We start from the raw sequence: 27,751 nt of genomic DNA, 5'->3' as shown, positions 1-27,751 counted from the left end.
CTAAGTGCTACCATAACGATAACTGTTGCAGCTCTGAAGTAAACATCCTTGATTCTTCTCTCAACTCTATTTGTTGTTTCTTCGCCTTTGATCGCTTTCCTATTGATACCAACTATGGCTTCCCTGCCTACTCACCGCCCACGGAAGCAATACCAAACTTAACTAAGGCCAGCGTCGAAGACCTTGTTAGCACAAAAGGGCACTCGCCCGGAAGCAGCACTACAGACCACAGAGAAGAACACGGCGATGCCACTTCAGCAAAGCCTATTGACAGCTGAGTCAAAAGCTCAGAGAGGTCTTCTCCACGTGATGATGATTTTCTTTAAGAGATAGCATTGTGGTTTGTCTATGTTGTTCACTGCCTATCATCAAAGAGATGAGGCTCTCACACGCATGGAGATGGTTTCTTTTGTAGAGATCATTCTCTCTATCTCTCAGCTTCGGATTATGTTTCTTTCGTGTAAGCTGCTTGGCCTTAGTTTTCTGAGGAGCTAGTGTGTAACTGCATCGAGATTAACCTCGTCTGGTTGCAGAGTCTCTATGAGTACCTCACTGTCCAATTCTGTTGAACAAGAGAGAGAGGAGAGAGAGAGAGAGGAGGAGATGAGTTTGTAGATATGGATCTAAGTTGCAAATGAAGAATTAAAATTACCTCTGAGATTGAGGTACAAGCAGTGAGAGCTTTCTCCATCTATCTGACTTATTCAACTTGGCTGCAATGGAGACCATATCGTTCAACTCAGATCTGCTACTTGAGAAGAGGATTTGAGCATCTGGGTTAATGGAGAATTCTTGATTATGAATCATGACATCCAGAAGAGGCTTCATCTGTTCTTGATTCAAGTTAGATAACAGAGACATTTTAGCACCTCTTTCTTTGAGTTCGTCTTCTGTAGTAGATAAAAGGAACTCAACTACCTCCTCTTGTCTTGTCTCTTTAAAACACAGAATCAGTTCATGTCAACATAAAAAAAAAGAAAAACCACTGATAAAAATTGGTTTTAAAATCAGTAGCAAAAACAACACAGAGACATACCATGAACATCTAAGAGCCTGTGCTTCAACATGTTGGAGTCAGACTCCATAAAGTGATTACAGTTTCTCAAAGAAGAAAAAGCTTTACACGGCGGCTCCCCCAAGTGTTGTATCTTCAGGTCAAAAGAGTTTTCAGGTATTATGCTCTCTTGTCTTCTTACTCCAGAATTCACCAGATAAGCTCGGCTCTTCTAAATCATTAATAGACATCAAAAACAAAAAAAAAAAAAAAAAGCTCAAAAGAGGAAGAGAGTGGGAAGTATTCAAAGGATTTACTTACATGTACTGAAACAGAGATAAAAACACTAACCTTGGTGATTCCTTGAACACTAAAACCATGAATTGGATAGCTATGAGAAGCCATAGAAAACCTGAACTCCTCGTCTTTTTTTCTTTTTCACAAACCCATAAACAAAAAGGAGGAAGCCGTCAGCAACCAGGAATGTATTATATATAGCGCCAGATGTTAGGTGTAAATATTTGTTCTTTGGCCTTTGGCTGCTCAGGAAAAGACACACCTGAGTTTTTTTAAATTATTTTACCCTTTGAGGCCTATATTACTTTAATTATCAAACGCATACCCCAGAGGTTTTTATAATTACATAAATAACCATTTTGTTTCGTACACTCGCAATTGGCCCATCATTCCTTTAGGGTAAATAGTTCCTCCTCCATTCGAGAGAAGTAGAAGTAGTTCGAAAGTCTCTCCCAACCCTCACCTTCACCTTCACCTTCACCTTCTTCTTCGTTGTTTAATTGTCGAGAGCAGAGGAAGGAATCTGCAGGCCGAGAAAAATGGTAACTTTCTCTCTGTCTCTTTCAATTGAATCTGAGTTTTTTTGGATTTGTTAATTGTGACCTAACACAAAGGTCTCTTCTTTCTTCGTTTAGGGTTTTTGATTTTGTCTTTTTTTTTATTTGTCTCTGGGTATGGGTGCAGTTGTTCTTCTCGTACTTCAAGGATTTGGTGGGACAAGAAGTGACGGTTGAGCTGAAGAACGATTTAGCAATCAGAGGGACACTTCATTCTGTGGATCAGTACCTTAATATCAAGCTCGAGAACACTCGTGTTGTTGATCAGGACAAGTACCCTCACATGGTAAGCCGATTACTTTAGTTTCTGAATTTATGGTTTTAATTTGGTATTCATTGAATTTGGCCTTTTTTTCTTTGTTTTATGTGCTTGAATTGCTGTTTATGCAGTAGCAAAAGTTGTGTTATTGCTACACTTGCTTTTCTTCCTTGTTAATGAATTTGAAAAAGCGTAAAGCTTGGCCCTTGCTTATGTGTTTTAAACCACCGAGCTTTGCTTTTTTTTTTTGTTACCACTTAGGTTTTCTGTGGAACGTAGTCTATTGGGCTATTTACATCTCGTGTTCGTGTTTTTACTTGACCAACGTTGAGAAGCTCTTAAAGTGATATTACTGATCCATTTACAAACGTCAAGGGACAGTCTAGAAATTGATAGGTTAGTAACAATAGACATGTGTCTGCTTGTATACTGCAGTTTGTGTAGCCACTGAGATTTGTCAAGTCTACTCAGAAGTACAATTTCTTTGCAATTTGTCTGTGGAATGAACCTCAATGTTTATATCTTAATATTTTTTAAAAAAAATCTCTGGCACTCAAATCACACTTTAAGAATCTTCTCAAAGAGTTATTTTGCTTATGGATTTTTTTTTTGCTCTGGTGAATTGTGTAGCTGTCGGTGAGAAACTGTTTCATCAGAGGATCAGTGGTGAGGTACGTGCAGCTACCTCCTGATGGAGTCGATGTTGATTTACTTCACGATGCAGCTAGAAGAGAGGCCAGAGGTGGATGATTTTCGCAAAAAACCTACCGTTGTATCTCTAAACTTTTATTAATCTGTTGATCAACAAGACTCGAAACTTTTTTCTTTTTTTCATGTAATGGCTTGATGTTGAATGAACCTAGTTCCATTCTCTTTATCAAAGGATTATCTGTTCTCTTTTATTTCTTTGAAACAAAAAAAAAGCATTTAGAGTCTACAAAGAAATGTATTTATTCTTTCCTTTAATTTTTTTCTTCTGTTAGTTAAGAAAAAAAGCTAAACAGAGGAAAAACATAAGGACTGGTTAAGAGGGAACTTAGATAAAGGAAGTACGAGTAGTTGTCTCGGTAGGTAGTGTAACGCGTGATAGGATTAGCATCTGTGAACGGTCTGCTTTGCCAATAGGGAGGATACATAGCTGCTGCTACTGCTGCCATTGGCGGATACGGTGACATTATAGCACCTCTATACATTGCAGCTGGATTCATGGGTTGGTATGGCTGCTGAAACGGATCACCACCACCACATTGTCCATACATCGGCCCTTTCGCAAATGCCGGATACATAACTCTCGGTGGTGCGTACATGGGCCCAATCCGCGCTCATATGCAACCGACGGTTTTGGATCTCTTTGCTTCTTCTTCTTGTTTGATGTATTGAAAACGCTTCCTGTGTGTAAAGAATGTTTGTTCTTTTGCTGATGAAGATGGAGTCTAAGTGGGAGTTTAGTTATGTAGAAGGCGACTGAGGAGTGTTATTGCCTCTTCTTGGGTGGCTAAGTAGAGAAGGAAGAAGAGATAAGATACTAAAGCTTAGTGATAGGTTACAAGGAAGGTATTGAATTTCTACGTTGGCTTTAGCTTTTTGTGAACTTTGGTCATGATTAATCAATCAATTGTTTCAGTGCCCTTTGGTAGTGTTTGCTTTCTTTTTGTTAAAGAATTTGCAATAAAGTAGTCTACATAAAAGATGATATGATATGTGTTTACTTTCTTAGTAGTTTAGGTTTCCTTTCTGTTTGTTTCTGTCTTAATCAGTGACACTGGAAACGATTGAATCTGGTTGGTCTAAGAAACATCAAGTTCAACACCTTTGTTTCTAGTGATTTCTCTATGTTGAGTTTCATAGGTTCTAATCTTTATTAATTAGAGCTCAAGCTCAAGAAACAGTGTGGGTCATGTCGTATATCATCGGTTAGGCATTTTAGTTGCAGCAGTGATTCGTTTTGAAGCCGAGATGTGATAATTATGAGCAGTTTAACACTACTTTGAACTGTAAAATTTGAGTAGAATAAAAAATTTATCATTAATTGGCTTAAACTAGACTACATAACATTTTGCAACACAATAATAGATAGTAATTTTATAGATTACATGTAAGCTTGATTGGAGACTACTTTGATTGTGTAACATCAATAGAGATTTGCTGCAATTTGTGTTGTTGTTCATCATTTTTTTTCTTTTTTTTGATGAACAACAACACAAATTGCAGCAAACCTCTATTGATGTTACACAATCAAAGTAGTCTCCAATCAAGCTTACATGTAATCTATAAAATTACTATCTATTAAACAATCAAAGTTGTTCATCAAAATTCCAGAACAAGATCTGCAAAAAAAAAAAATACGCGACATGAGAACTCTTGAAAGACATAAATAAAAACGAATAGTGTTCAATGTTCTATCTATAGGATCTTGACTTACACTCTGCGTCAGTCTTGATCCATTTTTCCTTTTTCCTGTTCGGCTCCAAGATGGAACTTGAAACAAGAAACCCTCCGTTAAGAGGAGGATCCTTGAGGTTGGTGCAGCTTCTGCTGTCATCTATCTCCTTATCGTCTCTTGCACTTGTACAGAGAACAGGATGGACTCTACTCCGGAAGATTTGAACATTCTATAACCAAAAAAAAACTTTCATAATACTGTTGATGACGTATCGACATTTGAAAACACTTGAAAGATTAAAAAGAAATAGAGAGACTGAACCTTTCTGATGTCTTTCTTCTTGTGCATATAATCATCATTTTGGAGGTTCTCGAACACACTTTTAATCAAATCTCCTTGGCCATGTTTCTCCATGGTATTACACTCTCCTTCTACTGCCTCTCTTCTTTTGAAGAGGCTTGTAAGTAAATCCTTTCTCGTCATTACTTCTTTGCTTCTCTTTGTAAAGCCAATACGATCATAACCTTGTGAAGGACATACGTCAACTGATTCTCTATCTCCTTCTGCATTCTTCGATCTCTCGACTTGCTTACTGCTACTATACTCGCGATATTCCTCAAGAAGCTTGTCTAGCTTCTTAGTTAAGAGCTTTGCAATATCTTTTTGTGCTCCGGTTACATCTTCTTCTTCAACGGAAGTGAATCTTGGTGTTTCAGGTTCTTCACCAAGCGTCTCGATCGTTAGAAATCCACTGAACACCACGTCTTCATTATCAAACCGGAGGTCCTCATCGGCTTCTGGTGGTTTCGGGTCATGAGATGGTTCATAGAAGGCGAAGGAGTTTGTACAGATGTCTTGGACTTCAGAAGAGACCTGAGCTCCTAGACAACGGAAATGACCTGCAAGATTTGTTGCTTTTATTAAATATAATTTAACTAAAAACATATTATGTACAACATTGTATGAAGATATTGAAAAACATTAATTCTATGAAGATGAAGATTGAAAAGGTTTTATCGTGTAACCAAACCTTTGAACTCCTTTGCATGGTTTAAGACGTTTTGCTTTATAGTTCGAATCAAACTTAGCAGCTGCAAGAGATGGAATAAGCTCAAAAAGAGATAAATATTTTTGATTACGCTTGGAAAATTGGAATATGTATACACACCTTCATGTTTGTATTAGCTTCTGCTTCTTTTGTTTTTCTGCTGTAAGTTTTCTTTAGGGTTTTGTAACTATATATAGCCTTATAGGTTATTGATATATGCTTGCATATCGAGCTTAGTATATACTGTGAATATTTGGTGTATATATGTTTAGGATGGTTTACATTATTGTATATATATGGTGATCGGATAAAGTAAGTTTTATCTTATTAAAGCAAAAAAATGGTAATAAAATTATTTATATGTGTGATCACGATTTACGTCTCTTATTTACGTATTTTATCATTTTAACATATAATACATCACCACAAATGAAAATATTTTATCTTTACATAATTTTAAAATTTCATACTTTCTATTTTTACTATAACATTTTTGTTTTAAAAAGTATTATTTACATAACTTACATTATTGTATATATGTTTAGGATGATTTACATTATTGTATATATATGGTGATCGGATAAAGTAAGTGTATATCTATTTATCTTATTAAAGCAAAAAATGGTAATAATATTATATATATGTGTGATCACGATTTATGTCACTTATTTGCATATTTGATCATTTTAACCTAATGCATCACCACAAATGAAAATATTATTTCTTTACATAATTTAATTTTTTATACTTTCTATTTTTACTATAACAATTTTGTTTTAAAAGTACTATTTATATAATCTATTAAAAATATACATAAATATTAACTCATTTTTAGCCTTAAAACATTAACTCAGTTTTACTCTGTAGCTTCAATAATTTTAACTTAAAACAAAAATAAATATTTTATCACAAAACAAAATTAAACTAGTTTTACGTATATGAAAGAGACAAAAACTTAATATAATTTTAATTCCTTAGAATATTATTTTTTTACTAAACTAAATTTTGTAGAAAATATAGTTTCATGTTTTTAAATGTGTGGGTAAGAATATAGTCAATACTATTAAAACAAAAACATTGTTATTTACTTGTAAATAGTCTAGGTTGAACCATTATATTTATTTCTTCCTATTATTTCTCATACAACTAATTTACTTGTTATTAAATATATATCATGTCTAAGTAACTATTTTAATACTTTCAAAAAAATATCTAAAAAGATAGTTTTGATTATCTTTTTCTTAGATTACATTTTGATAATATCTTTTAATACATTCTACTTAAAATGTAAATATACATTTCTTTTTAATATTTACTTTAGGGTTTATCCAGTAGCAAAAGGTGTGACTTTGTTTTCTGGTGTTAGAGCGGGTCTCTCTTTCTCTCTATGTTGCTATATTTGCTTTTCTTCCTTGTTGATGAATTTGTGAAAGTTTAAAGACTGGTCTCTCTTTCTTACTTTTTGTGACGTATTCTTTAGTTTATGTATATCTCGTACGTGTTCTAGCTTTTACTATAAGCCTATAACAAACGTTGAGAAGCTTTTAAGGTGAAATTACTGATTCCATCTACAGACGCAGAGGGAGTCTAAGGTGATGAGTTAGTAACTAAGTTGGTCCCAGTTGACATGTTTTACCACGATTTCTGCTTGGATACTTCAGCTTGTGTAGCCGTTGAGATTTGTCAAGTCTTACTTAGAATTGCAATTTCTTTGCAATTTGTCTGTGGAATGATACTCAAATGTTTTTAGCTTAATATTTGCATCTCTGCCCCTTCAATTCTCCTATCTTTAAGAATCTTCTCAAAGAGTATTTTGCTTATGGTTCTTTTTTCTCTGGTGAATTGTGTAGCTGTCGGTGAGAAACGGTTTCATCAGAGGATCAGTGGTGAGATACGTGCAGTTACCTCCTGATGGAGTCGATGTTGATTTACTCCAAGATGCTGTTCGAAGAGAGGCTAGAGGTGGATGATTGATTAACTTAAAAATCTTTTGATCTGACAAGCCTTGTTACTTTTTTCATTTTCATGTAATGGCTTGGTTTGGAATGAATCTCGTTTCATTATCTTTTATCAAAGGATTATCTGTTCCCTCTTTGGAGTCTACAAAAGAAATGCCTTAGTTTTTTTTTCTTCTGTTAGATAAAAAAGCAAAACAGAGGAAAAAACATAAGGACTAATAATTAAGAGGAACTTAGATGAAGAAGTAAGAGTAATTGTCACGGTAGGTTGTGTAATTGTCACGGTAGGTAGTGTAACGCGTGATAGGATTAGCATCTGTGTACGGTCTGCTTTGCCAATAGGGAGGAGGATACATAGCTGCTGCTGCTGCCATTGGCGGATACGGTGACATTATAGCACCTCTATACATTGCAGCTGGATTCATGGGTTGGTATGGCTGCTGAAACGGACCACCACCACCACCACATTGTCCGTACATTGGCCCTTTCGCAAATGCCGGATACATAACTCTCGGTGGTGCGTACATGTTCCACGGGTTTGAAAAGTTGGGTCCACCGTGGTACATAGACCTAGCGGTTTGACAGGGAGGGTTGACGCTGAAGGAGTTTTTACCATGACTCTTATCTTTCTTTGTACTCTTGTGTCGCCATGCTATGATGCTCTTCTCCTTTTCAGCCTTCACATCTGAAGTTACCTTAGATCCTTTTTCCTCATTCGCCTTCTCTGTTTTCTGTTTTTGTTTCTCATCCTCTTCATTAGATTCCTCTGTTCATCACAAAGACAAAAAAAAAATTAGAGTTGTGAACTTTTAAACTTCTGATGGGAACAAAACACACACACTCACCTTTAAGTTTTTGCTTCATCAACTTTGCTTTGGCCTTGCATTTTTTGCAGCAACTCTTCTTCTCCTTTTTATCCTTCTTGTCTGAAGTTCCATCAGATTCTTTTTCTTCTTTGGCATCTGTTTTCGGATTCTCACTCTCTGGAACTTGCTTGTGTTCCACGGTCTCCTTAGCAGAGTCCTCTGTTCATCAGAGGATCAGAAACTTTGGAATTGTGAATTTTATTTAATAAGAAATTTTCTGATGGGAACAGAAAAAAAAAACACTTTACCTTTGAGTTTCTTCGGTTTCTCCATCTCCTTTGATTTATCCTGACATTTTGGGGAGCTGCCTTTGTTCATTTTTGCAGATCACGTTTCAAAGAAAAAACAAAAGAGAATGAGTTTTACTTATAGAATCGGCTATGTAACTGCTCAAGGTTACAAACCCTAAGCATCAAATCAAATCTTATCACACACTAAATGAAAGAAATACATACCATCTTTATTCACTTAAATCATGGGGAATATCTTCTTTCCTTATATATATAATGAAATAAGAAAATGGTTAATCCTTTGAATCCATAAAAGGCATGTTTCATTTCATGGACACCTCTTATCAGAACCGGTAATTACATTTGTTAGAATGATCACTGATCTGCGGAAATCTTGTAGTCTAATTGATTTGATTAAATAAATCTTATTTCAAACATGATAACACAATATTCAACATATACAAAAAGATCACAATTTGAGTTTCTAAGCAGTAGTAGCATTGATGGTTTCAAAAAGGGTGCAACTGTACGGCTTCATCTCATACATCACTGGTTGTAACATCTCTTCTTCTTCTTCTGCTACAACTGTCTCTCCTTCAACAGAGAAAAACCCTGGGAAAGGAAGAGCTGTGTCCACCAACCGCCTCCATTCCCTTCCATCAGGAAGTGAAGGTAAAATAACATTCTCAGGTTGATCACTTGCATTGAACCCAATGAACAGGTCATTGTTCTTTGGCTCGGTTGGCTCAACAGGTAACAACGCGGTTGTTTCTACCTCTGTCTCTGCTTTGATCTCCAACGCCAAGAATCTGGAACCAGGGTCTTCCCACTTCGGAGTAGTTTGGTCGTTTGCATACCAAACAATGTTCTCAGGTTTCAGAAAGTTCCTCCTCTGAAACACATCGCTTCTCCTTGCTCTAACCGAAGTCATGAAAGAGATGAACTGCGTGATCTGTGAACCGAAAGCTGACGCCAACATGTTCCAGTCAAAGGGCTTCCGTGATTCCAGCAACGGCGATCCTTTTGTAGAGACTCCACATTCATCTCCCATGTTGAGCACAGGGACTCCAAGCGAAATGTACTGTATAAACAAGAAGTTCCGGATTTGCTTCAGCCTTGTCTGAAGAACAGCTGATTTGTTCGTTGCTCCTTCTTCCCCACAGTTCCAGCTTAGCTCTGACGCTAGCTCAGGGCCGCCGCCAACGCTGAAACTGACTAAGTCCACAAGAGAGAGTCCTGAGTTTCTTGAAACGTAGTTGAAGGAGAAAGCAGGACCTCTTCCATCTGTGAATACGTCACCGCTTCCGCAGATTCTAGTAGCTAGATCGCTGAGAAGGCCTCTTCCCCTCACAAAGTTTCTCACATCTCGACAGTATCTTGTGTTGAGTTCCCCCCATCGCTTCCAATGAGGGAACCGTACTTCCTTTGTCACCATGACCATGTCATATGGATCCCAGCAATCAGCAATGAGTTTTCTTCCTGCAAGGAGTGGATCAAAAGATATTGCTTCAACCAAGGGAGGACGAGAGAGATGCTCACCGTGGACGCCTCTCAAGAGAGAGGAAGCATTGATGAAACAAAACCCATCTACGTGAAACTCAGTCACCCAATAACGCAGGCTCTCTAGAACCAACTGCTGAACAACAGGAAAGTTACAGTTCAAGTAACTTTTGGAATCCAAATCATTAGCTCTTCCTTTGTAATAATAAGAACCGTCATCAATGCCACGGAGAGCTCCAGAGTCTGCAGTATGTGTAAAAACTACTTCCAAAAGCACCTCAACCCCTTCACTGTGCAGTCTCTTTACCATCTCTTTCATCGAGTTAGCTGCGCCGTACATGTCCATTGGTGAAAAGAAATGAAATGGGAAGTAAGGACCATTTTGCTCGGAGAAGGAGAACACTGGCTCCAAGAGAACAGCGTTGGCTCCAAGTGTTTTCAAATGGTTCACTTTCTCAGCTACACCGGTGAAAGTCCCTGCTGTGTTAGTCGGCAACTTGGAGGACTTGTGCTGTGTAAAGCCCTTTACGTTCAACCTGTAAACGATGAGTTTCTCCAGTGGTATGTTTGGAGACACATCTCTTCCCCAATCAAAGGAAGGGTTTTTGTATAAGCTTCCAAGAAACTTCTGAGAGATGGATTTCTCAATAACTGTGGCGTATGGATCCAAAACAATATCTTCTTCTTCTTCTTCAGAGTGAGTAGATGATTCCTTGCAACGGAACCCATATCTAACAAACTCCCATGTCTTCTCAACTGAAGCATGCCAGACATCACCTGTTCTGTTGACATAAGGGTCAAGATCAAGCTCTAAAGCAGGCTTATCGGTTGTGGTATCATCATACAAGCATAAAACCACGCTCTTCGAGTTTCTTGAAAAGAAGGCGAAGTTCCACGACTCAGCATCTGCTCCAGGGGACAGGCCTAGTGGCAAAGGACGACCAGCAGTAAAACCAACCGGGATACAGAAGTATGTGTCCCTGTGAGTCAGCATTTCTACACCATTCGGATCCTTCAGGCGAAACGATAGGTAGAAAGGAGACTCTTTCCCATCAAACTCTAGCCCAAGCATTAACTCATCATCAGACAAGGAGCTTTTAACAAAGGGAGTTTCCGTTGTGTGGGTTTGTGAATCTTGAGAGGAGCTCTCGAAATCAAGAGGCAAGAAAGAAGAAGAGTCAGACCTGTAGACACCCCAAACCATCACCAGACTACTACTACTCAGTTCCAAGGATGAGACATAAACCATGATACTGTACTTTTCCTCCCTCTTCTTTTCGACTTTAACTTTAACAAGAGCACCAGACTTGGTCCTGAACAAATAGGATGTTGTTGTTACCTTCTTCTTTAGGTCATCAACCTTAGCGCTTCTTGTAGATACCTCTTCTTTCAGTTCGGTAGAAGTTTTTGAAGCACGAATCTTACTCAACCGATGATGATAACTTTGCAACGCACTTGTAACCAAATCCCTTGAGATATGTTTTCTTGTAACTCTCAGTGTCTCAGATCCGCGTTTAGTCTTGTTCTTACACGCTGGAAAACAGACAGAAGGAAACCTCCATGTTTCAGTGATGTCATTGTTAAGAAGACAACAAGATCCTATCCCAGCTGATGGTGACCAAACAGCCATTTTTTTAAAGAAAAAAGGCACAAAGCTTCTCTCTTTTTCCCTAAAAGCTTTAGCAATCTAGGCAATGAATATATCCCTGAAAGCACAAGCAGAACAACAAACATCTTATGTTATTATTGTTAAGAGGACAGATCAAACAGCAAAGCTCTTCTAATTAAACTGAATGAAAGACAAAAACAGAAACCAATTAACTCAAATCAAGAAAATTGATCTGAGATTGCAAGAATGGAGCATCGAATCAGCTAAGTAGCCATCCCAAAACTAAACCCAATTTAGCAAAGTTTTCCCTTTTTTTTGGAAAAAAAAAATGGACATTTCACCTGGAAGGAGATGAAGTAGTAGGAACCAACATTAACAAGAAGTCCCAGTGATCAAAGATAAATCGAAACACTTTAGGGAACAAAAGAAAGCGTAAAGAAGAGACAAAGGTGTTAATTAAAAAAAAAAAAAAAAGAGAGAAAGTCGAGCTTACTGTCGCGTAAGCATCATCAACGCCACCGAAGCAGAACACGAGCTTCTTCTAAGATTGCTATTGAGACATAGATAATCTGAGAATACCCATCTGTGAGTGAGTGTGTCCGTCAGTTTATGATATTTTTAGGAGTGTCCGAAAGGTTTTGTCTTTTTCTTTTTTCGAAGTTTTATGGCTTCTCTCAACGGACCGCCCATGTTTAAAGCCTTTTCTTATTTTTGTTTGGTTTTGGAGTCTCTAGGCTGTGTAGGTCCCACGACCACATAAAAGAGTACTACTAAACATATTTTACTTTTTGTGGATTTGATAAAAATCTTGCACAAAGCTATACTGTAGTACTATTAAAGCTCATAAGTGATCTGGTTTAGGTTTCAAACACACAAGAGAATCAAAAGCTCATACAATCCCTGATCCAAACATGGTCACAAATCCATTTTATTCTCTAGGTTATAGCGTTTTCTATTTCAATACCAGCCCTTTCCTTCATCACCAAGCCACCAACCCCACCTTAAAGTTCAATATCCTTCTCAAAGATGTCCCAACCATCTTCAAGAAGCTCTCTACGATCATTTTTCTCTTTCTTCATGTAGTAAGATGCTTCTTCTTCTTCTTCTTCTTCTGGGCTCTTGTTCTTGCTTGAGGTTTCAAAAATTCCATTCAACAGCTCAGCAGGATTCTCAAGCACCAAGCTCCTCATAGATGATGATCCACGTGAACTAGTCAGGCTTGAGGTAACTGATTTTGTTGTTGTTGACACACTCTTGTCAAATTTTTCTTTCAACAGCTTCACATCTTGACATATGACAGATATTTCTCCTCTGCTCAAAGAACCAAGCAGAGATTAGAGAGATCCATTTGTAACAAATATCCACAGGAAAACAATGGACCAATGTACGTTTGTCAAGTCGAGAATGGGGACTTACTGTAAGGAATCAACGACCTCACCACGATCCATAAGAAACTCTCGAAGCTGCAAAAAGGAAAAAGAGTATGGGAATGAATGAGACACTGAGAAGAGAGTTATCTGTAAAGTTTTATTACAACAGTGAAATTTTACCTTAGAGTTTTGCTCTGCCTCTTGCTGAAGAAGCTTTGATTCTTGGGCTACTTTCTCCATGATGGCCTCTTGTTCAGCAAGTGCCTTAAGCGCAGAGTCTTCTTTTGCTTTCTTTTCTTGCTCAGCAGCCTTTTTCATCTCCAATGTTGCCGCTAGTCTTATCTCAAGAGTTTCACGCATCTACAAAAGAACGTACAATTACATAAATCTCTCTTCGGTGTGAAACACAGAAAAAGGTAAGTTAGCTGATCTAACATGCCTCATCAAGTACATCAAGAGATTTGCTTCGTTCTTCTGATAACTTGAGCAATCGGTTTTCAAGCTCTTTTGCTTCAGTTGCTAAAATTGACTTCTCTCCATATACTTCTCCAGCATGCTGCAAATATCATAATAGCAAATTAGTTTTCCATGCCATCATACAAAAAAAAAGAGCACAGGTAATAAAATAACCTCACCATGTCATTGGCTTCCTTGGCATGTTTCAGCATCTTCCTGAACTCCTCAACCTTTTCAAGAGTGTCCAAACCTCCCCTAGCAGCTTCTAACTCTGACTTATCTGCATCCTTCTCTTCAAGTTCAACTTCTTTCATCAGATTCATAACCAAGTCCATCACAGCGAGCAAGGTTCTCTACATCATTGCACAATGACAAAAAGAATCATGTCTCAGTATCTATCACACGCTCTCATATTTGAAAAAGGAAAAATGGAGCCACAGAACAAGTGAAACAGAAGGAAAACATTTTAACAGGCGTAAAGAGTGTCAGTACCTTGTTAGTTTTGGCGTCTTGGAAAATCTCTTCAAGGTGATCAACACTGCAGCCATGAGTTGATGAGCTGAAAGCACTACCTAATTCAGTATCTCCATTTACACAGGCCAATGAACGCTTTGATTCAGTATCACCATTTACACTAGCCAGTGAACGCTTTGATTCAGTATCACCGTTTTCACTGGCCAGTGAACCCTTTGACGGCTGGTCATTTTTACTCCCAGTCCCAACTTCAAAACATGATCCCTTCTGTGCAGCATTCAGTGAACCAACGCTTGTGATTGAATCTGTTTGATTCCATGTCATATGAGAACCACCAAGCTCTTGCCAAAAATCTCTAGTAGACTTGAGGTTTTCTTGTGGGACAGCGTGGACCACTGAGTTAAGATCATCATCCTCTGGGAGGATGGGAACATCAAAAGACTTGACAAAGAAATCATAGTCTCCTCCGTGCTCTTTTCCAGGAGCCTTTCCTAAAGATTGGACTTGCTCCTCACTTTCGACATGTTTGCGGAAAACACCAGGACCAACAATCAGTGGCGAGATCCTACCAGAGACCAATCTAGTACTTGGAGCACTGGTACCGTGGCCAGGACCAATAACCAAGGGGATAGTTTCTGAAGAAGAAGAGGAGGCAAGCAAACCACGTTCTACTGCAAACTTAAACAAAGTAGCTTATCAAACAAGAACCTTGAGGTGTGGATGAATGTACAAGCCAGAGCAGCAGCAGCAGCAGCAAAGATTATTATTTTTTCAAAGGGCTAAAGGATGTACCTTGACGCGCTGAAACACTTGGAGAGGCCTTGTTCCGAGAGTGAGTAGAAAGAGGGGGCAAGGAAGGAAGGATCTCAGAGAGAACCACAGCAGCAGCCTCATCAGCATCCTTGGGATGTTCAATTGCAACAGCTCTCAACATTCGTGCATCAATCTGCAGTGGAAACATTTTAATTGTAAAATGTGGAGATTTACAAACACACAAAAAGAATGAAAATTTTCCGACTTTAGGAGAAGACGAAACGATTAGTTTGTTTATACACCTGAGGAAATATCTCCGTGAGAGATCGATAAACAGATGTGAAACCCATCAGCAGTGAAGGAAGCTCTGTAGAACCATCAAAAGGATTAAACTTTATTAACGTCTTATTAGTGTTTCCTCGAATCATAAAAAACACTATAACTCACAACTCTTGTATCACCTAAGATTTCTAGTACCGAATAACAAAGATCAATTCATCAAAAGGAGAAAAAAGTTAGTCGTCGAGAACCGAGTGGATCATTTCATGAAATGATCATTTCATGAAATGATCAAACAAAACAATACGTCAAAAAAAAAAACACAAACAGGGAAACCGACGATTCAGTTTCCTCAATTTTTATTCTTTTGTGGTTTACAGAGACAAACGAAGCAGATATAGCACGAACCTATCCCAGATTTTGGATTCAGGATGAATGAGAGAGATCGTCCGCGAGAGCTGTGGCTGTGAGGGAAGGAAGAAGAACAATTCAGTGTGCTTCGTGTTTGGCAAGTTTTTTATGAAGAAAAATAAAACAGAGGACTTGGCCTGTAATTTTGAAGCACGTTCGGGGGTATTTTCGTCAGGATAATGACTTTGACTGGCTTGGGGTTTCTCGGCGAATGTTAAGGTCCATGCAGAACAACCAATGGTTATAAGTTATAACCTTTTTTTTTTGACAAGATTTTGATTGGCTTCTTCTTCTATATTCATTTCTAAATCTTTTCTAGATGAAATTATGTTTATGATTCTCATTAGATTTATCCTTTTATTATGGAACAAAAAAAAAGAGGATAAGTTCCAAACTATTTGAAATTTTTAAAACAAAACACTGGTATATGTCTTCCAAACTATTTTTGTTTAGTCTGAATCGAGGAGTTATATTTGGTGTAGATGATGATGACAAGATTCTCCCACTTACTAAGCTACCACCTTCTTATAGTTCACAAGATGCACAGTTCACAATCGACCTTTATTCAATGAACCAATGATTGATCTATCTATCTCCTTTCAGCCTTCTTCCCAGTCGATGTCTTCTTCCTCTTCTTCTTCACCACCTGAAGTCTCTGCTGCTTCCACATTCAAGTCCACCTTGTAGTTTCCATTTCCTGCAACTGCATTTTTTTTACATGTTTTAGTAAATATTCATTGTTTCTATAATATGATCTACTAGCTACTATCTGAATTTTTATGTACTGACCTGCAACTGGAGGCTCTTCTTCCCATTCATCTTCTTCCTCTTCGCGTTTCGACTTCATACCAACCTGACGATCTGAGGATGTCGATGCCAAATCACTGTCAGGGGCTACTACTTCACCTCCAGTTTCTTCTTCTTGTCTCTGCTTCTGTGCTAATTCTTGCTGCTGCTGTATCAGAGCAGCGTAGTACGCTTTGACATACTCATCCTGAATTACCAAAAAAAAAAATGTATCAAGATTCTGGAAACACAATCCGGAAGATGCTTTACTGTGGCAATTAATATAGTCGCAAAGAAATTCTGTAAAACCATGCCTTCAACACATCTTTATCATCGCCACTTTCCATGGCTGATTTCTTGTCATCTGAAAGTTTCGATGAGCCAACATCAACCTTTGCTTCCTGCCTCATCTCTCCTCTTTGTTCCTCCGTCAGATTCATTCCTTGCTTGATCATCCATGGAGGCAACACTTTCAGACTAGAATCTCCACCGTTAGCTTTGACATCCTCTTTTCCTTCACCAAGGTTAACCTCAACCTAGCAGCCATGCAAGATTTAAGAAATCAATGAAACAGGAAAATCCAGTGAAAACTTTGAAGCAAACCTATTCCTAAAAACGGAAACTACAACCACCAGCTTTTATAACACAGTATAAGTTTGCAGATTGATGTAAGCTTCAACATGAGCAAATGGAGAAAGAAAAGGGGCATTCTATAACAATATCATTGCATCATCTTCCATAATAGCATTAACCTTGTAATACGCATTGAGAAATTTAACTGATTATCACCTTTGTCTCTCCGAGAAATGGCATTGGTGTTGAACCATACCCACCCTGTGACCTCAAAGGATCATTAGGGTTAAGCTCGCCATTTTCACGAGCAGCAATAGCTGCACGAGCCTCCCATGCGATAAGAGATCCAAAGTCGGGAACTGGCAGGTCTTTTACTCTGTTTATTTGATCCATCAGAGGTTTTATCTGAACCTGCAGTTTATACTCCATTTGTTAGTCGCTAACAATCAGCAACGCATAAACCAACATCACCTTTTGCTGCCAAATTATTCTTAAACCAGAAAACGATAATACAGAACCAATGCTAAATAGAATATAAGCCATGAACTGAAGCAACAGTTAACATTTACTTATCAAAAGTAAACATAACATCATACCAACCACGAACATCATCCCAACCGCCAAGGAGACATTTAATTGCAGCTACTCTAATTTGCAATTTCTAGCAATGGTCATTTAAGATATCCTAGTAGACTAATCAAGATCATAAATCATTCTGACGTCGTGAAAATGATGGAACGGCAACGGTGATACAATTTCTGTTTAACAAATTCTAGAACATTGAAGTGAAAAGATAAAACAGTATACACAGACCTCCATCTTCTGAAGCATATCTCTTAGTTTTTCTCGCCGCCGTCTCCTTGCATTATCATCTCCATCTGCTACTTCTTCTGAAGTTAGCTTGTTACATTCCACAACCAATTCACCATTGCAATTTTCACAATGAAAAGCATCGTCTTCCATAGAAATTAGTCTCAAGGCATCCAGTGCATTATATCTAAATCAGAACCGAGAATATATTCAGGGTTTAATGAAGATTATTCAATTCATAAATGTAGATAAATTTTATAAGAACATAAAGAGCAGTGGACTTTACTTCCTCTGGCAGTTAGGACAGCCATACTCTTGAACAGTATTCTTATCTTCTAGTTCATCTTTTAGCTTCTTTTTCATCCGGTGCAGTTTATAACGAACAACATCATATATCTGAAAAAGAGAAGACGTGCAAGTTCAATAACGTACTGGGCAGTCCGAATTTAAAAGGTAAAACAGCGAACTGAAAAGAATTAGTAATAGGGACATGAAGCAGACCTGTGGATAATTGAGGCAGCAATACGAGTGGGTATGGAACTTAACCTTGTCCTCTGCTCGGCCACCAGTTGTAGCAGCTACTGCAACACTATACATCTTTGCACCTTTTGCAGTCTATTAATAAGAATCAATAAAAGAGCAGAGTAAGGAAAGAAGTGACAAGCAAACATTGTAGAAAAAATGTGGTTCAAAATACAAAACAAGAACATAGTTTTTTTTTCTGCACAGACCTCTTTCCTGTGGTCACGCATGATCAAGTTTTGTTCTTCAAAGTGTCGTATAATTTTTCTAAGTTGCTTAGCGTGCAACTTCAACTCCTTAGCCAAGTCCTCTTCTCTCACCCATTGCTTCCTACCAGAAATGAAAGTCAGCGGGTTTAAATACCCAAACTAAGCAATATCAACCTCAAACATCACATAATCAAGTTCCAAAAGATAACCTACCCTTACTCACACAAAACTAATAATTACACTAGACTAAAAAAAAGCTGTTTAGAAACTATTGCGACAGGTTTAAAGTGTTATCGAAGTTCACAATAATAGACTGGCTCATTGGAGATAGAAAAGGAAAGAGATATGTGGACAAACCTGGTAAGCTCATCCAGTACCACAACGGCAATCCCTCTATTGTCACTTCTAGCAGTTTTCTGCTGATTATCGCTTTTGGTAGTATAATCATCATAGAACGCCCTTGCTAAAAGCCTCACCAACCTACAAAAAGGAAATGCAATTACAATTGAATAAGGGCAGAGTTAGACAAAGACGTAAAAAAAAAGGGTTTGAAAGGTATAAGAAAGAGATACTTGATAAACGGCTCGAGCACAACTGTCTTCTGCACTGGGCCTTTATTATCCATGGAACCAGGACACTGACACTTACCAAGTCAAGGAAACAGTATTATCTTAAATGCAAAAAAAAAAAGAAAATCTGGATTGATACAGAAAGATTAAAACTTTAAAACAGAGCTCGGAATCAAGATCATAAATCCATATCATAAGAGACTGAAGTTTTTTTAATTTTCAAACCAAATCAAACACAAAGGTAAGTGGGGATATTCAGAAAAATGAAGAGCTCAAACGGAAACCCTAATTTCGGAGAAACCATGATCGCGCAATACGGGAAAAAAATGGAAATCAGACTGAGAAATAGAAGCAGCAGCATTAGGGAAAGCATACGCGAGAGTTTGGGATGTAAAACAATGAGTCGGATGATCGGAATTGGTGAAAATCGACCAAGGTTTACCGGAGAGGAGAGAGAGAACGCGGCGCTGGGCGAGAGTCTCTCGACGAACAACAACTAGAGACGCCGTCTCTCTCCCTCTCTCTCTCTCTCGTTTAACATCCATCATCTTCCTTTTTGAAATATTTCATGTCTAGCCCAAACCCGCCCAAACTTATCGGGCTTAGTTTAGTTATAAGCCCAAATAAATGGGCCTTTCAGAACAAGAAGTCCTGCATAGATCAAACCCATTGATGCTTTGGAATGTCGAACCCGGTTTACAAAACTCTTCCATTATTTCAACTTCGCACAGACAACAAACATACAACAAATCAATATTATTAATTCAGGATCCTTTTTTTGAATTTACCCTCACTTTTACCTGGCATATTACTTTTTGTGCCATTATGGATTTGTCTATTTTTAAAAAATTCAGTAAGGATAATTTAGACAAGCAAAAAAAGACCAACTTAACTACCTACTATATGTACGAGAATGATGATATGTACGAGAATGATGATATGTCTCATCATAAGTCAACGAGAATGATGATATTTCTTTTGCCTCATCTCATCACCATATAACAAATCTTAAAGCTATCTTTGCCAAATGATCAATAAAAGCTTCGAAACATAACCCTATACCAAAAAAATATCAAAATAGCAATTAGCATATGTTAATTGTAGGTAATTTTTTGATCAAGATTTCAATCAGGAACAATACATATGATGACATAAATTACAATATCTATGAGTCACCAGTAGATATACCAATTTATACTGAACCACCACATATACCCAAACAATTATTATCATCACATGTTAAGTCAATGTAGTTTGTTTGCTAACACTAAAACGAAGTTGAACAAATCATCTTACAAATCTTTAAACACTAAATATATCAAACACTTAAACTCTATAATAAGTTCTCTGTAATCACAAGATACACTTATACAATGAATAAAAATAAGAACCAGACATCTTACAAGATACAAATATGAAATATGAAATTCGTTTAATATTTTAACCAGAAAACTAAATATTCTGAAATATATTCCATAACTCCTCTCCAAACAAACCCACTTCCGAAAATTATGTACCCATACTCACGAACTATTAAAAAATAATAAAAAAATAAAAAAACTCTATATTTAATAACTATTTTTTAAACAAACTCTCATCCTATTTTCATGTAGCCATATTCACGAAATCAGATAATGGGCAAAGCAGTTCCAATTTAAACAAATTTTCAAACCAACTACTAACAACAAGATATCCAAAGATTACTTCTCAGTCAAAATTTAAAATCTCGAATTCAAAAAAAAAATATTCTTTAAAAATCAAAACTAAAATCGATATCAGGTTTGGCATATTCTGCCATAGATACCTTTTTAAAAAAAAAATATTTTCTTTAAATTTACGACCTACACATTTATAATCTTCCCTATATCTACTACCCTTACTGAAACGACTAACTCATCAAAACAGCATTCTTCTCATTAGTAAAAATGAAACCATCACAAAAGATATCTTACCTTTCACAGTTGAAGCCTCGCAGAAGCGACTGGTGCATTCAGGTGAAAACGATCCACACCTGGAAACAAATCAACGCTGCATTTGGTGAATCTCTCGAAATCATCTTTGCTGATTCAAAGGTAAATACATTATTAATACTTCTACATTTTCTTATTTTGTCTCAAAATTCACATACTAAAGCTCTGTTATATATTTTTATTGCAGGGTGATAAAATCTACGCAACATGTAGACATAATCAGTTGATGAGTTTGGGTAGTAAATGTGTGATTGGTGAGTGGAAGACCATTGAAAACATGTCGGTGACTCCTGTAAAGAACAATTGGAGAGTAAGCAACCACATGTATAAGATTACGTTCATTGGCCAGACAAAAATCACAAACTGTGATATCGAGAATGATGATATGTTTCACTCATTGATGGAGTTCGATACCATATTGAGTGGGACTATGAAACCGAATTTACTGTTTGGTAACTAATTCTATATTAAATGCTTTAGTTATTTATTACTTTGTATATCTGCAATAAAATTATGTCATATTATTTTTTTATGAAGATGTTCTTGGGCAAGCAATGAATGTTGGAGATCTACTAACTATACGGTGCCAAGATGGAGAGGAAAGAAAGAAAATCGATTTCACCCTAAGAGACATAAAGTTAGTTCTTTTGTATATTATTATGATGGTTCAGTATATTTTAAGTTTAATATTCTCTTTTTCATATCTGAGAATTTTTTTTTGATCCACTTTTTACAGTGATCAACGAATTGCCTGTTGTCTATGGGGTAAGTTTGCTGAGATGATGGAAACCTATAGTGAAGAAGCACACAAAGGAGTTGTTGTTTGTTTGCTAAAGTTTGCAAAGCTGGGAACATTTAAAGGTAAAATCAAAATTCTAAGGTTTTAATTATTAAAAATAGACATGGTTAAATTGTTTAGAGAATAATGTCAATATTTCACAGGAGTTCTTCAAGTCTCCAATGCATATGATATGTCTCAAATGTTGATCAATCCAGAAATTAAGGAGTCCTCTGACTTAATAGAAGCGTACGTTTTAGATACCTATTCCCTACATTATATAAATATGTTTATCACAACATGATATGTCGGGCCTGTTTTACAGTTTCAAATATGAAGAATCATCCATGTCTATTGTTGCAACCAAAGAAGATGATAATCAGGTTGCTAAAAAGGATAAAACAACTGTTTTTCAAAGTCAGAGCTGGAATGAGTTTGAAGATAAAACCATTGTTGAAGTGTTGAGGACTACTCAGGTTGTTTTTTTTTTTTGCCTAATAACAGTTTATATATTTTTTAAAGCGTGTATATTAATAACATTATACCCTTTCGCCCTAATCCAATTCGTTTCGCATTTTACAGATTGGGAAATGCAAAGTAGTGTGTACAATTGATGCTATAGACATCGATTACGGTTGGTTTTATTTTGGTTGTAATCTCAACCATAAAACCTTTGAAGTGGCAAACAATGGCGACACAGAAACTCCAGCCTTTTGGTGTGAGAAGTGCAACAAGTTCGTGACTAATGTCGAGGCTAAGTATGTATACTATTTAGATTTCTTTATATTCAGATAACTAAACTATGCTTCCTTACTTACATGGTTTTATTTATGTATTTATGTATGTATTTAGGTTTAAACCTGCAATCGTTAATATAATACCATATCAGTATTGTAACCTTATATATCTGCTTTGAGTCCATTGTATTGTATAACTTTAGGACAATAGATAGAGGAGAAAGCTTATCTTTACTGTTTTAGACTTCGAGCTTCATCCGTGCAACCATTGTAATGATTCCAAGTACAACACCATATATAACCTGCAATCGTTAATATAATACCATATTAATATTTGTAACATTATATATCTGCTTTGAGTCCATTGTATTGTATAACTTTAGGACAATAGATAGAGTAGACAGCTTATCTTTACTGTTTTAGACTTCCATCTTCATCTACGCAACCCTTGAATTTTATCCAGATACCGTACTTCACTGATTTTTTTTTTAAAACATTAATCAGAAAACAATCAGAGAGAAAAAATATTTCAAAAACCAATCAATCTATTTTATTTCGAAAACCCATCCTATATATTGTTGCATGTATAGAAAAAAACTGAGTTTATAGCAGAGAAACAAAAATACAAAACGAGATTTCCAAAAAACAAGAAAGCTTATCTTTTCATTGTAGTTGAAACTTTTTCTTCGTCTGGTTGTTCCATAAGTCTTCGCCTTTCATCACATTTACTTAAAAGAGCTTCGCACGAATCTGGACCATGGGTGATTTTGTATTAGTGACCATTTGTTCCAAATCGGAAACGAGCTTCGCATGTATAGAAAAAAAAATCAGAAAGAGCACATAGAAAGAAAAAAATTACAAAACGAGATCTGCACAATCCTTTAATCAAAACAAAAGCTTACCGATTCTAGCTTCGATTGCATGCGCTCACAATCCTATTGATTTCCTTTCTTCAAACAGAAAAGAAGAAAGGAGTCCAAGAAGAAAACTTGGCTTTGGACATATCGCAAAGTTTTTTGTCGATTCATATTTTTTTTCTTAAAGACACTAATAAAATGAATTTTCAGACAGCAAAATATTATATATTTTATCTTCACTGTTCGAAGATAACATTTTCTCAACATATTATTACTGTTTTCTAAAGCCCATTTTGCAAATTAGATTTGAAACCCAACAAAATCCATGCACAGTCATTTTATAAGGTCTTTTAAATTCCATAACATAGTATTACTGTTTTCTAAAGCCATTTTGCAAATTAGATTTTAAACCCAACAAAATCCATGCACACGTATTTAATGTTATTTAAATATTGATTCACTAACCATTTTTATTAATGAATGTAAACAAATAATTTCAAATTTAGAGGTCGACATCAGAAAAAATTCCAAATTTAGAAATAACATTTCAAGCCAAATATTAATAAACCAATGAAGTTATTATATTTTTTTCAAAAATTACGATATAGAATATAATTTTTTATAATAATCACATTATTAACATTGGGATCCAAACAAAACAGAAACTTAAAAATAAATAAATGAAACCGGATTGTGTATTTAACACTACACAGTATATATATATATATATATATCTCAAAGAAATATCAACTCATCTCTAAACAATCACACATTTCTAAATATATTGGAAAATATACAAAAGATTAACATAGTAAAAAAAATTGAGAATATACCCGCCCTTCGGAAGGGCGGGTCAGTATCTAGTGTACGTGTTTAAGAGACGTGATACAGCAGGATTAATGAGAGGACACTGAACCTTAAACCTTACAAGAGGGGTATAAAACAAAATTTTATCTATCAGATTCCTGATAAAAGAGGCTCCGTGATTTTTGTTGTGTAATTATTCTTCGTACTTCTTCCTTCTTTCCCCACAAGCTTCTTCACCGTTACTCCTCCCTTGCTTTGATGATACTCCTGTGTGTGACACACACAAAAACAGTCAATACATCTCCCACACACACAAAAGGGACACCATCAACTTTTTTTTCTTTAACTTTGATTCAGTTAGATATCAAGGTTTTGATCAGGCTCTTGCTTACCACTGGCGAAGCACGTGCTATGGATGATACAGCTGCTGCTGCGGCCGCCACTCGTACTCTGAAATAATGTTCAAAATATAATTCAGTTTTGCCATTTTAGTGACTCTTTGGTAAACTATAGAGTCACTAACTCAGAAGTACGTAGGCAAATATCATTAAGATACCTTTTATGTACATCAATGTAAACGTCGGTTTCATCCACTATTTCTGCCTGCATTTCCAGTAAAATCACCAAATGAAAAACATATCAAGTGGTGTTTCAAAAAAGAAAAACATATCAAGTGGAATAAATGTAAATATAGGCATAGCGTAGAGACAGGCAATGATCAAATCAGAAAAAGGGAAGAAAAAAATGAGAAAAGCATATGATCATACTTGCAGAAGTTCTTCAAAGACATCTTCTAACGTGATGATGCCAATAACTTCTTCATCCTCGTTATCTTCCAACAGAAGCGGCAAGTCTCTTGTCACAATACCGTTGTGTTTGAAATTTATTCCCCTAAGCGTTGGTGCTATATCAATATCAACAACAACAACATCATGTCTTTCACCAACATGCTTGATCAAAGGAGCTGTCAATTGAGGATGACACGAGTATAATATGTTCATATTTTCTTTGGGTGTTTCTTCGTGACTCAGAAACTGCATATTACTATTATTCTTGTCTTTGTCTTTGACTTTGACAACCGCAGCCATGTGACTGCTTCCCTTTTGAAACTCGTTGAGGATATCATACAATGGCATGTCTGATGGAACCCTGCAAATGCAACGTGTGGGAAGTTACTTACATGCGGATTCACATATAACGGCTAAGGAAAGCAAGATATACCTTGGGATCTTCCTGATGGAAACAGAACTTATGGGTGTCTCTGCTTCTGCTCTTACAGTTAGAAGACTCTTCACCTAGGATAATAGCAGCATAAGTAATCAAAGTAGAATAAGTGAAATGAAGCAATGCAAAGAGTTTTAGAAGAGCACCAATAGAAGCCCGATGATGTTTTTTGGATTCCCTAAGTAGACCGGGATTCGACTATGACCTTTAGACAGTATTTTCCCAATTGTTTCCCTGCAATGTGAAAATAGATTAGATTACTCTCTGAGCTTGTATTATAGCATTAACTTTTGAACTAATCAGCCAACTGGAGTTTTTCAAAAAATATCCACTCTTAACTCACCAGTCTAACTTTGTAGTTACATCCAAGGAAAATGTTGATTCAATTGGCGTCATTGCCTCCTCAGCAGTCTGAACTTCCAGGAAACGAAAACGTAAGCAAACCATTTCAATAAAAGTAAGTCATCCTCCATACTCAGTCTCATGCAACATTTGTTCATGGAAGTGAAGAGTCTACACCCGGATTAATGGGTTACAAGCAAAACCATTTCATTTATAACATAACTTTTATTCAGATTAGTGTACAATACAAGCATGGCTAATACAAGTCTTTACCTTCTCGCTCAAATCCAGGGCTCCACTTATAATCATTGTTTCCTCGTGTGTCAATTCACCTCCCTTACCAGCCTATATTTGGAGAGAAACAACATGTCAATGAAAGCTGGAAACACAAGTACTATCCATGATCAAGTAACTTAATAAATCACTTCACAAATCAGACAGGGTTCATAGAACAATAACGTGTGTGTTTTTTCTGATTATATCATAAACCAGAAAACTACGTACTTCTTGGCTGTGAATTGAGACAAGAGCTTTCAGCTGAGCTCGTCTAAACAGTGTGTTATTATGCCCAATCACCGCATCAAGAACCTGAGGCATATAAAAAACGTTGGTAAGAAGTAAATAACCACAGCTACATTATACACTGGCATCTATAAATGCATCAACTTGTCTAGATGGTATAATCAATACAATTAATTTCAACAAGTTACACTTCTTAATAAGTAAATGCAAGGTTCAACAATTTTCCTGTCTTTTTCTGGTTTATTGACATTTAGTGATATGACAAAGACAGATTAGTACAACAAACAACTACGTCACCTTTCCAATAGGGTACGCAATGGGATAGCAGATTATCATCAAAATGCGAACCAGACACAAAAAATTAGCACCAACAGCAAGTCCATATCTCGAGCATATAGCTTGCGGAATGATCTGGAATGAAACTCCAATTTGTATCAGCTTATAGATGGAAAGTGCTGAATAAAAGACAAACTAACACACACCAAGAATAGATAATAAAGAAAGTTACCTCTCCAAAAGCAAGAACAAAAGTAACCGAAAGCAAAACAGCCACAAAAGGGTGAAATATCTTATCCAAACATATAGGAAGGGCCTGAAAAAGGGAAACAAACAAAAGAATCAAGTACCAACTTCATTGATTCCCATATCAAAACATTCCCCTAATCCTGAGGTGCACAAAGTTAGTAACTTATCTCGCTGTAAAATCAGAACAGTGAGGGTAACTAAAATCATGTTTTTACCTCCATGGCAGCTGCATTGCATAGAAGCAGAGTCACAAGAAGTTGATGCTGCTTCTTCACCACTGGTAAGATAGCAGCTACAATATCCAAAAAAAAAAAGAAAAAACAAATTCATGCAACTCCAGAGGTAATAGTAAAAAATAGTAACAATAGAGAGTGTACAATTTTATTATTTACAGCCAGTACTAATCAAGCAAGTAAGTAATCTTAACGTAAGCAGTGATTTTTTTAACTGCGATCAAAGAAAACGTACCGGCCTGCTTTTTCTCGGCGGAGGAGCCACTCTGCTGGAGAATCTCGAGCTCGACGAGGCCAAGAGACATTAGTCCGAGTGTGAGCCCGGACATTATCCCGGCGAAGAGAACGAGGAGACACGCCACACCGACGACGATGAACCACCAGGGCGAACCGAATACAATGTCTTCCGCCTCAAAGACGAAGCTGTTCAACGAATAAGCTGTTTCTACCAACGTGCTAAGAAAAACCATTTTCTACGCCTTCTTGTTATCAAGCTTCGATTTGGTCGCTGGCAGAGAGACAACAAAGAGAGAGACTCTTGTGTGTGTATTGTTGTGATATGTGATGATGTTTTATTCTAGAAAGAGGAAGACGATGAATGGCTTTTGATACGTGGATTCATGAACATACTGACATGTCAGCATTCAGCATGAGAGTTATTTTTGTTTTACTTTTTCTAGTTGTTAGACCATCTTGCAGGTTATTCAATCAGATTTACTCTATTAAAATTAAAGAAATGAAAAAAAATTGAGAGAAAAAGAGATAGTTAAAAGAGTTTCTAAGAGCATGATAGATGGTGTATATTACTATAGAGTCTTTTAGATCACTTTTATTAACTAATAA

The 27,751-nt window shown here is 36.6% G+C and overlaps 8 protein-coding genes and 1 long non-coding RNA gene across 12 annotated transcripts; 1 reads left to right on the top strand and 8 right to left on the bottom strand.

The window, feature by feature from the left end:
- Positions 1-648: 648 nt before the first annotated feature.
- LOC130495147 (uncharacterized) lies at positions 649-1,459 on the bottom strand. Its single transcript, XM_056986320.1, has 3 exons — positions 1,346-1,459; positions 1,037-1,226; positions 649-935 (listed from the first exon to the last, which is right to left on the bottom strand). The coding sequence occupies exons 1-3, from the start codon at positions 1,397-1,399 to the stop codon at positions 649-651; spliced, it is 531 nt and encodes a 176-aa protein (XP_056842300.1). The 5' UTR covers positions 1,400-1,459.
- Positions 1,460-1,674: 215 nt separating this feature from the next.
- On the top strand, positions 1,675-3,009 carry LOC130508177 (sm-like protein LSM2). Its single transcript, XM_057003477.1, has 3 exons — positions 1,675-1,833; positions 1,976-2,134; positions 2,738-3,009. Exons 1-3 carry the CDS (start codon positions 1,831-1,833, stop codon positions 2,855-2,857), a joined length of 282 nt encoding a protein of 93 aa, XP_056859457.1. The 5' UTR covers positions 1,675-1,830; the 3' UTR covers positions 2,858-3,009.
- A 1,405-nt stretch (positions 3,010-4,414) lies between these two features.
- On the bottom strand, positions 4,415-5,683 carry LOC130495129 (uncharacterized). The gene is made up of 5 exons (XM_056986271.1): positions 5,659-5,683; positions 5,521-5,581; positions 4,812-5,389; positions 4,530-4,719; positions 4,415-4,434 (listed from the first exon to the last, which is right to left on the bottom strand). Exons 1-5 carry the CDS (start codon positions 5,662-5,664, stop codon positions 4,415-4,417), a joined length of 855 nt encoding a protein of 284 aa, XP_056842251.1. The 5' UTR covers positions 5,665-5,683.
- Positions 5,684-7,729: 2,046 nt separating this feature from the next.
- Positions 7,730-8,680, bottom strand: LOC130495125 (uncharacterized). Its single transcript, XM_056986257.1, has 3 exons — positions 8,611-8,680; positions 8,342-8,521; positions 7,730-8,262 (listed from the first exon to the last, which is right to left on the bottom strand). The coding sequence occupies exons 1-3, from the start codon at positions 8,678-8,680 to the stop codon at positions 7,730-7,732; spliced, it is 783 nt and encodes a 260-aa protein (XP_056842237.1).
- A 218-nt stretch (positions 8,681-8,898) lies between these two features.
- LOC130508165 (isoamylase 2, chloroplastic-like) lies at positions 8,899-12,362 on the bottom strand. Of its 2 annotated transcripts, none has more exons than XM_057003455.1 (2): positions 12,195-12,362; positions 8,899-11,798 (listed from the first exon to the last, which is right to left on the bottom strand). In XM_057003455.1, exon 2 carries the CDS (start codon positions 11,720-11,722, stop codon positions 9,077-9,079), a length of 2,646 nt encoding a protein of 881 aa, XP_056859435.1. In that variant the 5' UTR covers positions 11,723-11,798; positions 12,195-12,362; the 3' UTR covers positions 8,899-9,076. The 2 variants fall into 2 exon arrangements, with proteins under 2 accessions (XP_056859435.1, XP_056859438.1); XM_057003458.1 differs by lacking the exon at positions 12,195-12,362 and adding an exon at positions 12,043-12,172.
- A 134-nt stretch (positions 12,363-12,496) lies between these two features.
- LOC130508171 (uncharacterized) lies at positions 12,497-15,588 on the bottom strand. Of its 3 annotated transcripts, none has more exons than XM_057003464.1 (9): positions 15,442-15,588; positions 15,057-15,121; positions 14,794-14,947; positions 14,020-14,672; positions 13,707-13,880; positions 13,511-13,627; positions 13,252-13,431; positions 13,118-13,164; positions 12,497-13,012 (listed from the first exon to the last, which is right to left on the bottom strand). In XM_057003464.1, exons 2-9 carry the CDS (start codon positions 15,102-15,104, stop codon positions 12,703-12,705), a joined length of 1,683 nt encoding a protein of 560 aa, XP_056859444.1. In that variant the 5' UTR covers positions 15,105-15,121; positions 15,442-15,588; the 3' UTR covers positions 12,497-12,702. The 3 variants fall into 3 exon arrangements, with proteins under 3 accessions (XP_056859444.1, XP_056859447.1, XP_056859449.1); XM_057003467.1 differs by having other exon boundaries at positions 14,020-14,669; XM_057003469.1 differs by having other exon boundaries at positions 14,020-14,679; positions 15,442-15,537.
- A 239-nt stretch (positions 15,589-15,827) lies between these two features.
- Positions 15,828-19,426, bottom strand: LOC108814190 (transcription factor efuD; the record flags this gene model as incomplete). Its single annotated transcript, XM_018586714.2, is given in 11 exon segments — positions 15,828-16,147; positions 16,234-16,438; positions 16,545-16,766; positions 17,020-17,214; positions 17,617-17,800; positions 17,900-18,009; positions 18,115-18,228; positions 18,345-18,465; positions 18,702-18,824; positions 18,917-18,981; positions 19,289-19,426. Coding segments are annotated over 10 exon segments (1,431 nt in total). The 3' UTR covers positions 15,828-16,043.
- Positions 19,427-20,229: 803 nt separating this feature from the next.
- On the bottom strand, positions 20,230-23,436 carry LOC130508163 (uncharacterized). The gene is made up of 3 exons (XR_008942745.1): positions 23,301-23,436; positions 22,480-23,202; positions 20,230-20,924 (listed from the first exon to the last, which is right to left on the bottom strand). It is a non-coding gene; the product is annotated as an uncharacterized LOC130508163 (long non-coding RNA).
- A 680-nt stretch (positions 23,437-24,116) lies between these two features.
- LOC130508146 (putative DUF21 domain-containing protein At1g03270) lies at positions 24,117-27,520 on the bottom strand. Its single transcript, XM_057003403.1, has 13 exons — positions 27,144-27,520; positions 26,891-26,967; positions 26,659-26,742; positions 26,448-26,561; positions 26,133-26,216; positions 25,902-25,973; positions 25,630-25,697; positions 25,433-25,520; positions 25,284-25,357; positions 24,830-25,211; positions 24,619-24,665; positions 24,455-24,512; positions 24,117-24,329 (listed from the first exon to the last, which is right to left on the bottom strand). Exons 1-13 carry the CDS (start codon positions 27,376-27,378, stop codon positions 24,213-24,215), a joined length of 1,500 nt encoding a protein of 499 aa, XP_056859383.1. The 5' UTR covers positions 27,379-27,520; the 3' UTR covers positions 24,117-24,212.
- Between the last annotated feature and the right edge of the window lie 231 nt (positions 27,521-27,751).

The sequence above is a fragment of the Raphanus sativus genome, chromosome 1 (assembly GCF_000801105.2).
Source record: "Raphanus sativus cultivar WK10039 chromosome 1, ASM80110v3, whole genome shotgun sequence".
Taxonomy (NCBI): Eukaryota; Viridiplantae; Streptophyta; class Magnoliopsida; order Brassicales; family Brassicaceae; genus Raphanus; species Raphanus sativus.
This window is presented reverse-complemented; position numbering and strand designations above follow the sequence as displayed.

Coding starts and splice junctions, on each gene's coding strand:
- LOC130508171 (XM_057003464.1), bottom strand. CDS start 15,104: ATGGGTTTCACATCTGTTTATCGATCTCTCACGGAGATATTTCCTCAG. Junction 13,432..13,510: donor CTCTTGATGTACTTGATGAG/GCATGTTAGATC, acceptor GTTCTTTTGTAG/ATGCGTGAAACTCTTGAGAT. Junction 13,165..13,251: donor AGGCAGAGCAAAACTCTAAG/GTAAAATTTCAC, acceptor TCCTTTTTGCAG/CTTCGAGAGTTTCTTATGGA.
- LOC130508146 (XM_057003403.1), bottom strand. CDS start 27,378: ATGGTTTTTCTTAGCACGTTGGTAGAAACAGCTTATTCGTTGAACAGC. Junction 26,968..27,143: donor CGCCGAGAAAAAGCAGGCCG/GTACGTTTTCTT, acceptor TGGATATTGTAG/CTGCTATCTTACCAGTGGTG. Junction 26,562..26,658: donor TTGTTCTTGCTTTTGGAGAG/GTAACTTTCTTT, acceptor GTTTCATTCCAG/ATCATTCCGCAAGCTATATG.
- LOC130508177 (XM_057003477.1), top strand. Junction 2,135..2,737: donor AGGACAAGTACCCTCACATG/GTAAGCCGATTA, acceptor TGAATTGTGTAG/CTGTCGGTGAGAAACTGTTT.
- LOC130495125 (XM_056986257.1), bottom strand. CDS start 8,680: ATGAACAAAGGCAGCTCCCCAAAATGTCAGGATAAATCAAAGGAGATG. Junction 8,522..8,610: donor GAAACCGAAGAAACTCAAAG/GTAAAGTGTTTT, acceptor TCTGATGAACAG/AGGACTCTGCTAAGGAGACC. Junction 8,263..8,341: donor GATGAAGCAAAAACTTAAAG/GTGAGTGTGTGT, acceptor TGTGATGAACAG/AGGAATCTAATGAAGAGGAT.
- LOC130495147 (XM_056986320.1), bottom strand. CDS start 1,399: ATGGCTTCTCATAGCTATCCAATTCATGGTTTTAGTGTTCAAGGAATC. Junction 1,227..1,345: donor GTGTTCAAGGAATCACCAAG/GTTAGTGTTTTT, acceptor TTAATGATTTAG/AAGAGCCGAGCTTATCTGGT. Junction 936..1,036: donor CAGGCTCTTAGATGTTCATG/GTATGTCTCTGT, acceptor TGTGTTTTAAAG/AGACAAGACAAGAGGAGGTA.
- LOC130508165 (XM_057003455.1), bottom strand. CDS start 11,722: ATGGCTGTTTGGTCACCATCAGCTGGGATAGGATCTTGTTGTCTTCTT.
- LOC130495129 (XM_056986271.1), bottom strand. Junction 5,390..5,520: donor CCATGCAAAGGAGTTCAAAG/GTTTGGTTACAC, acceptor CAAATCTTGCAG/GTCATTTCCGTTGTCTAGGA. Junction 4,435..4,529: donor GATCAAGACTGACGCAGAGT/GTAAGTCAAGAT, acceptor TTTTTTTTGCAG/ATCTTGTTCTGGAATTTTGA.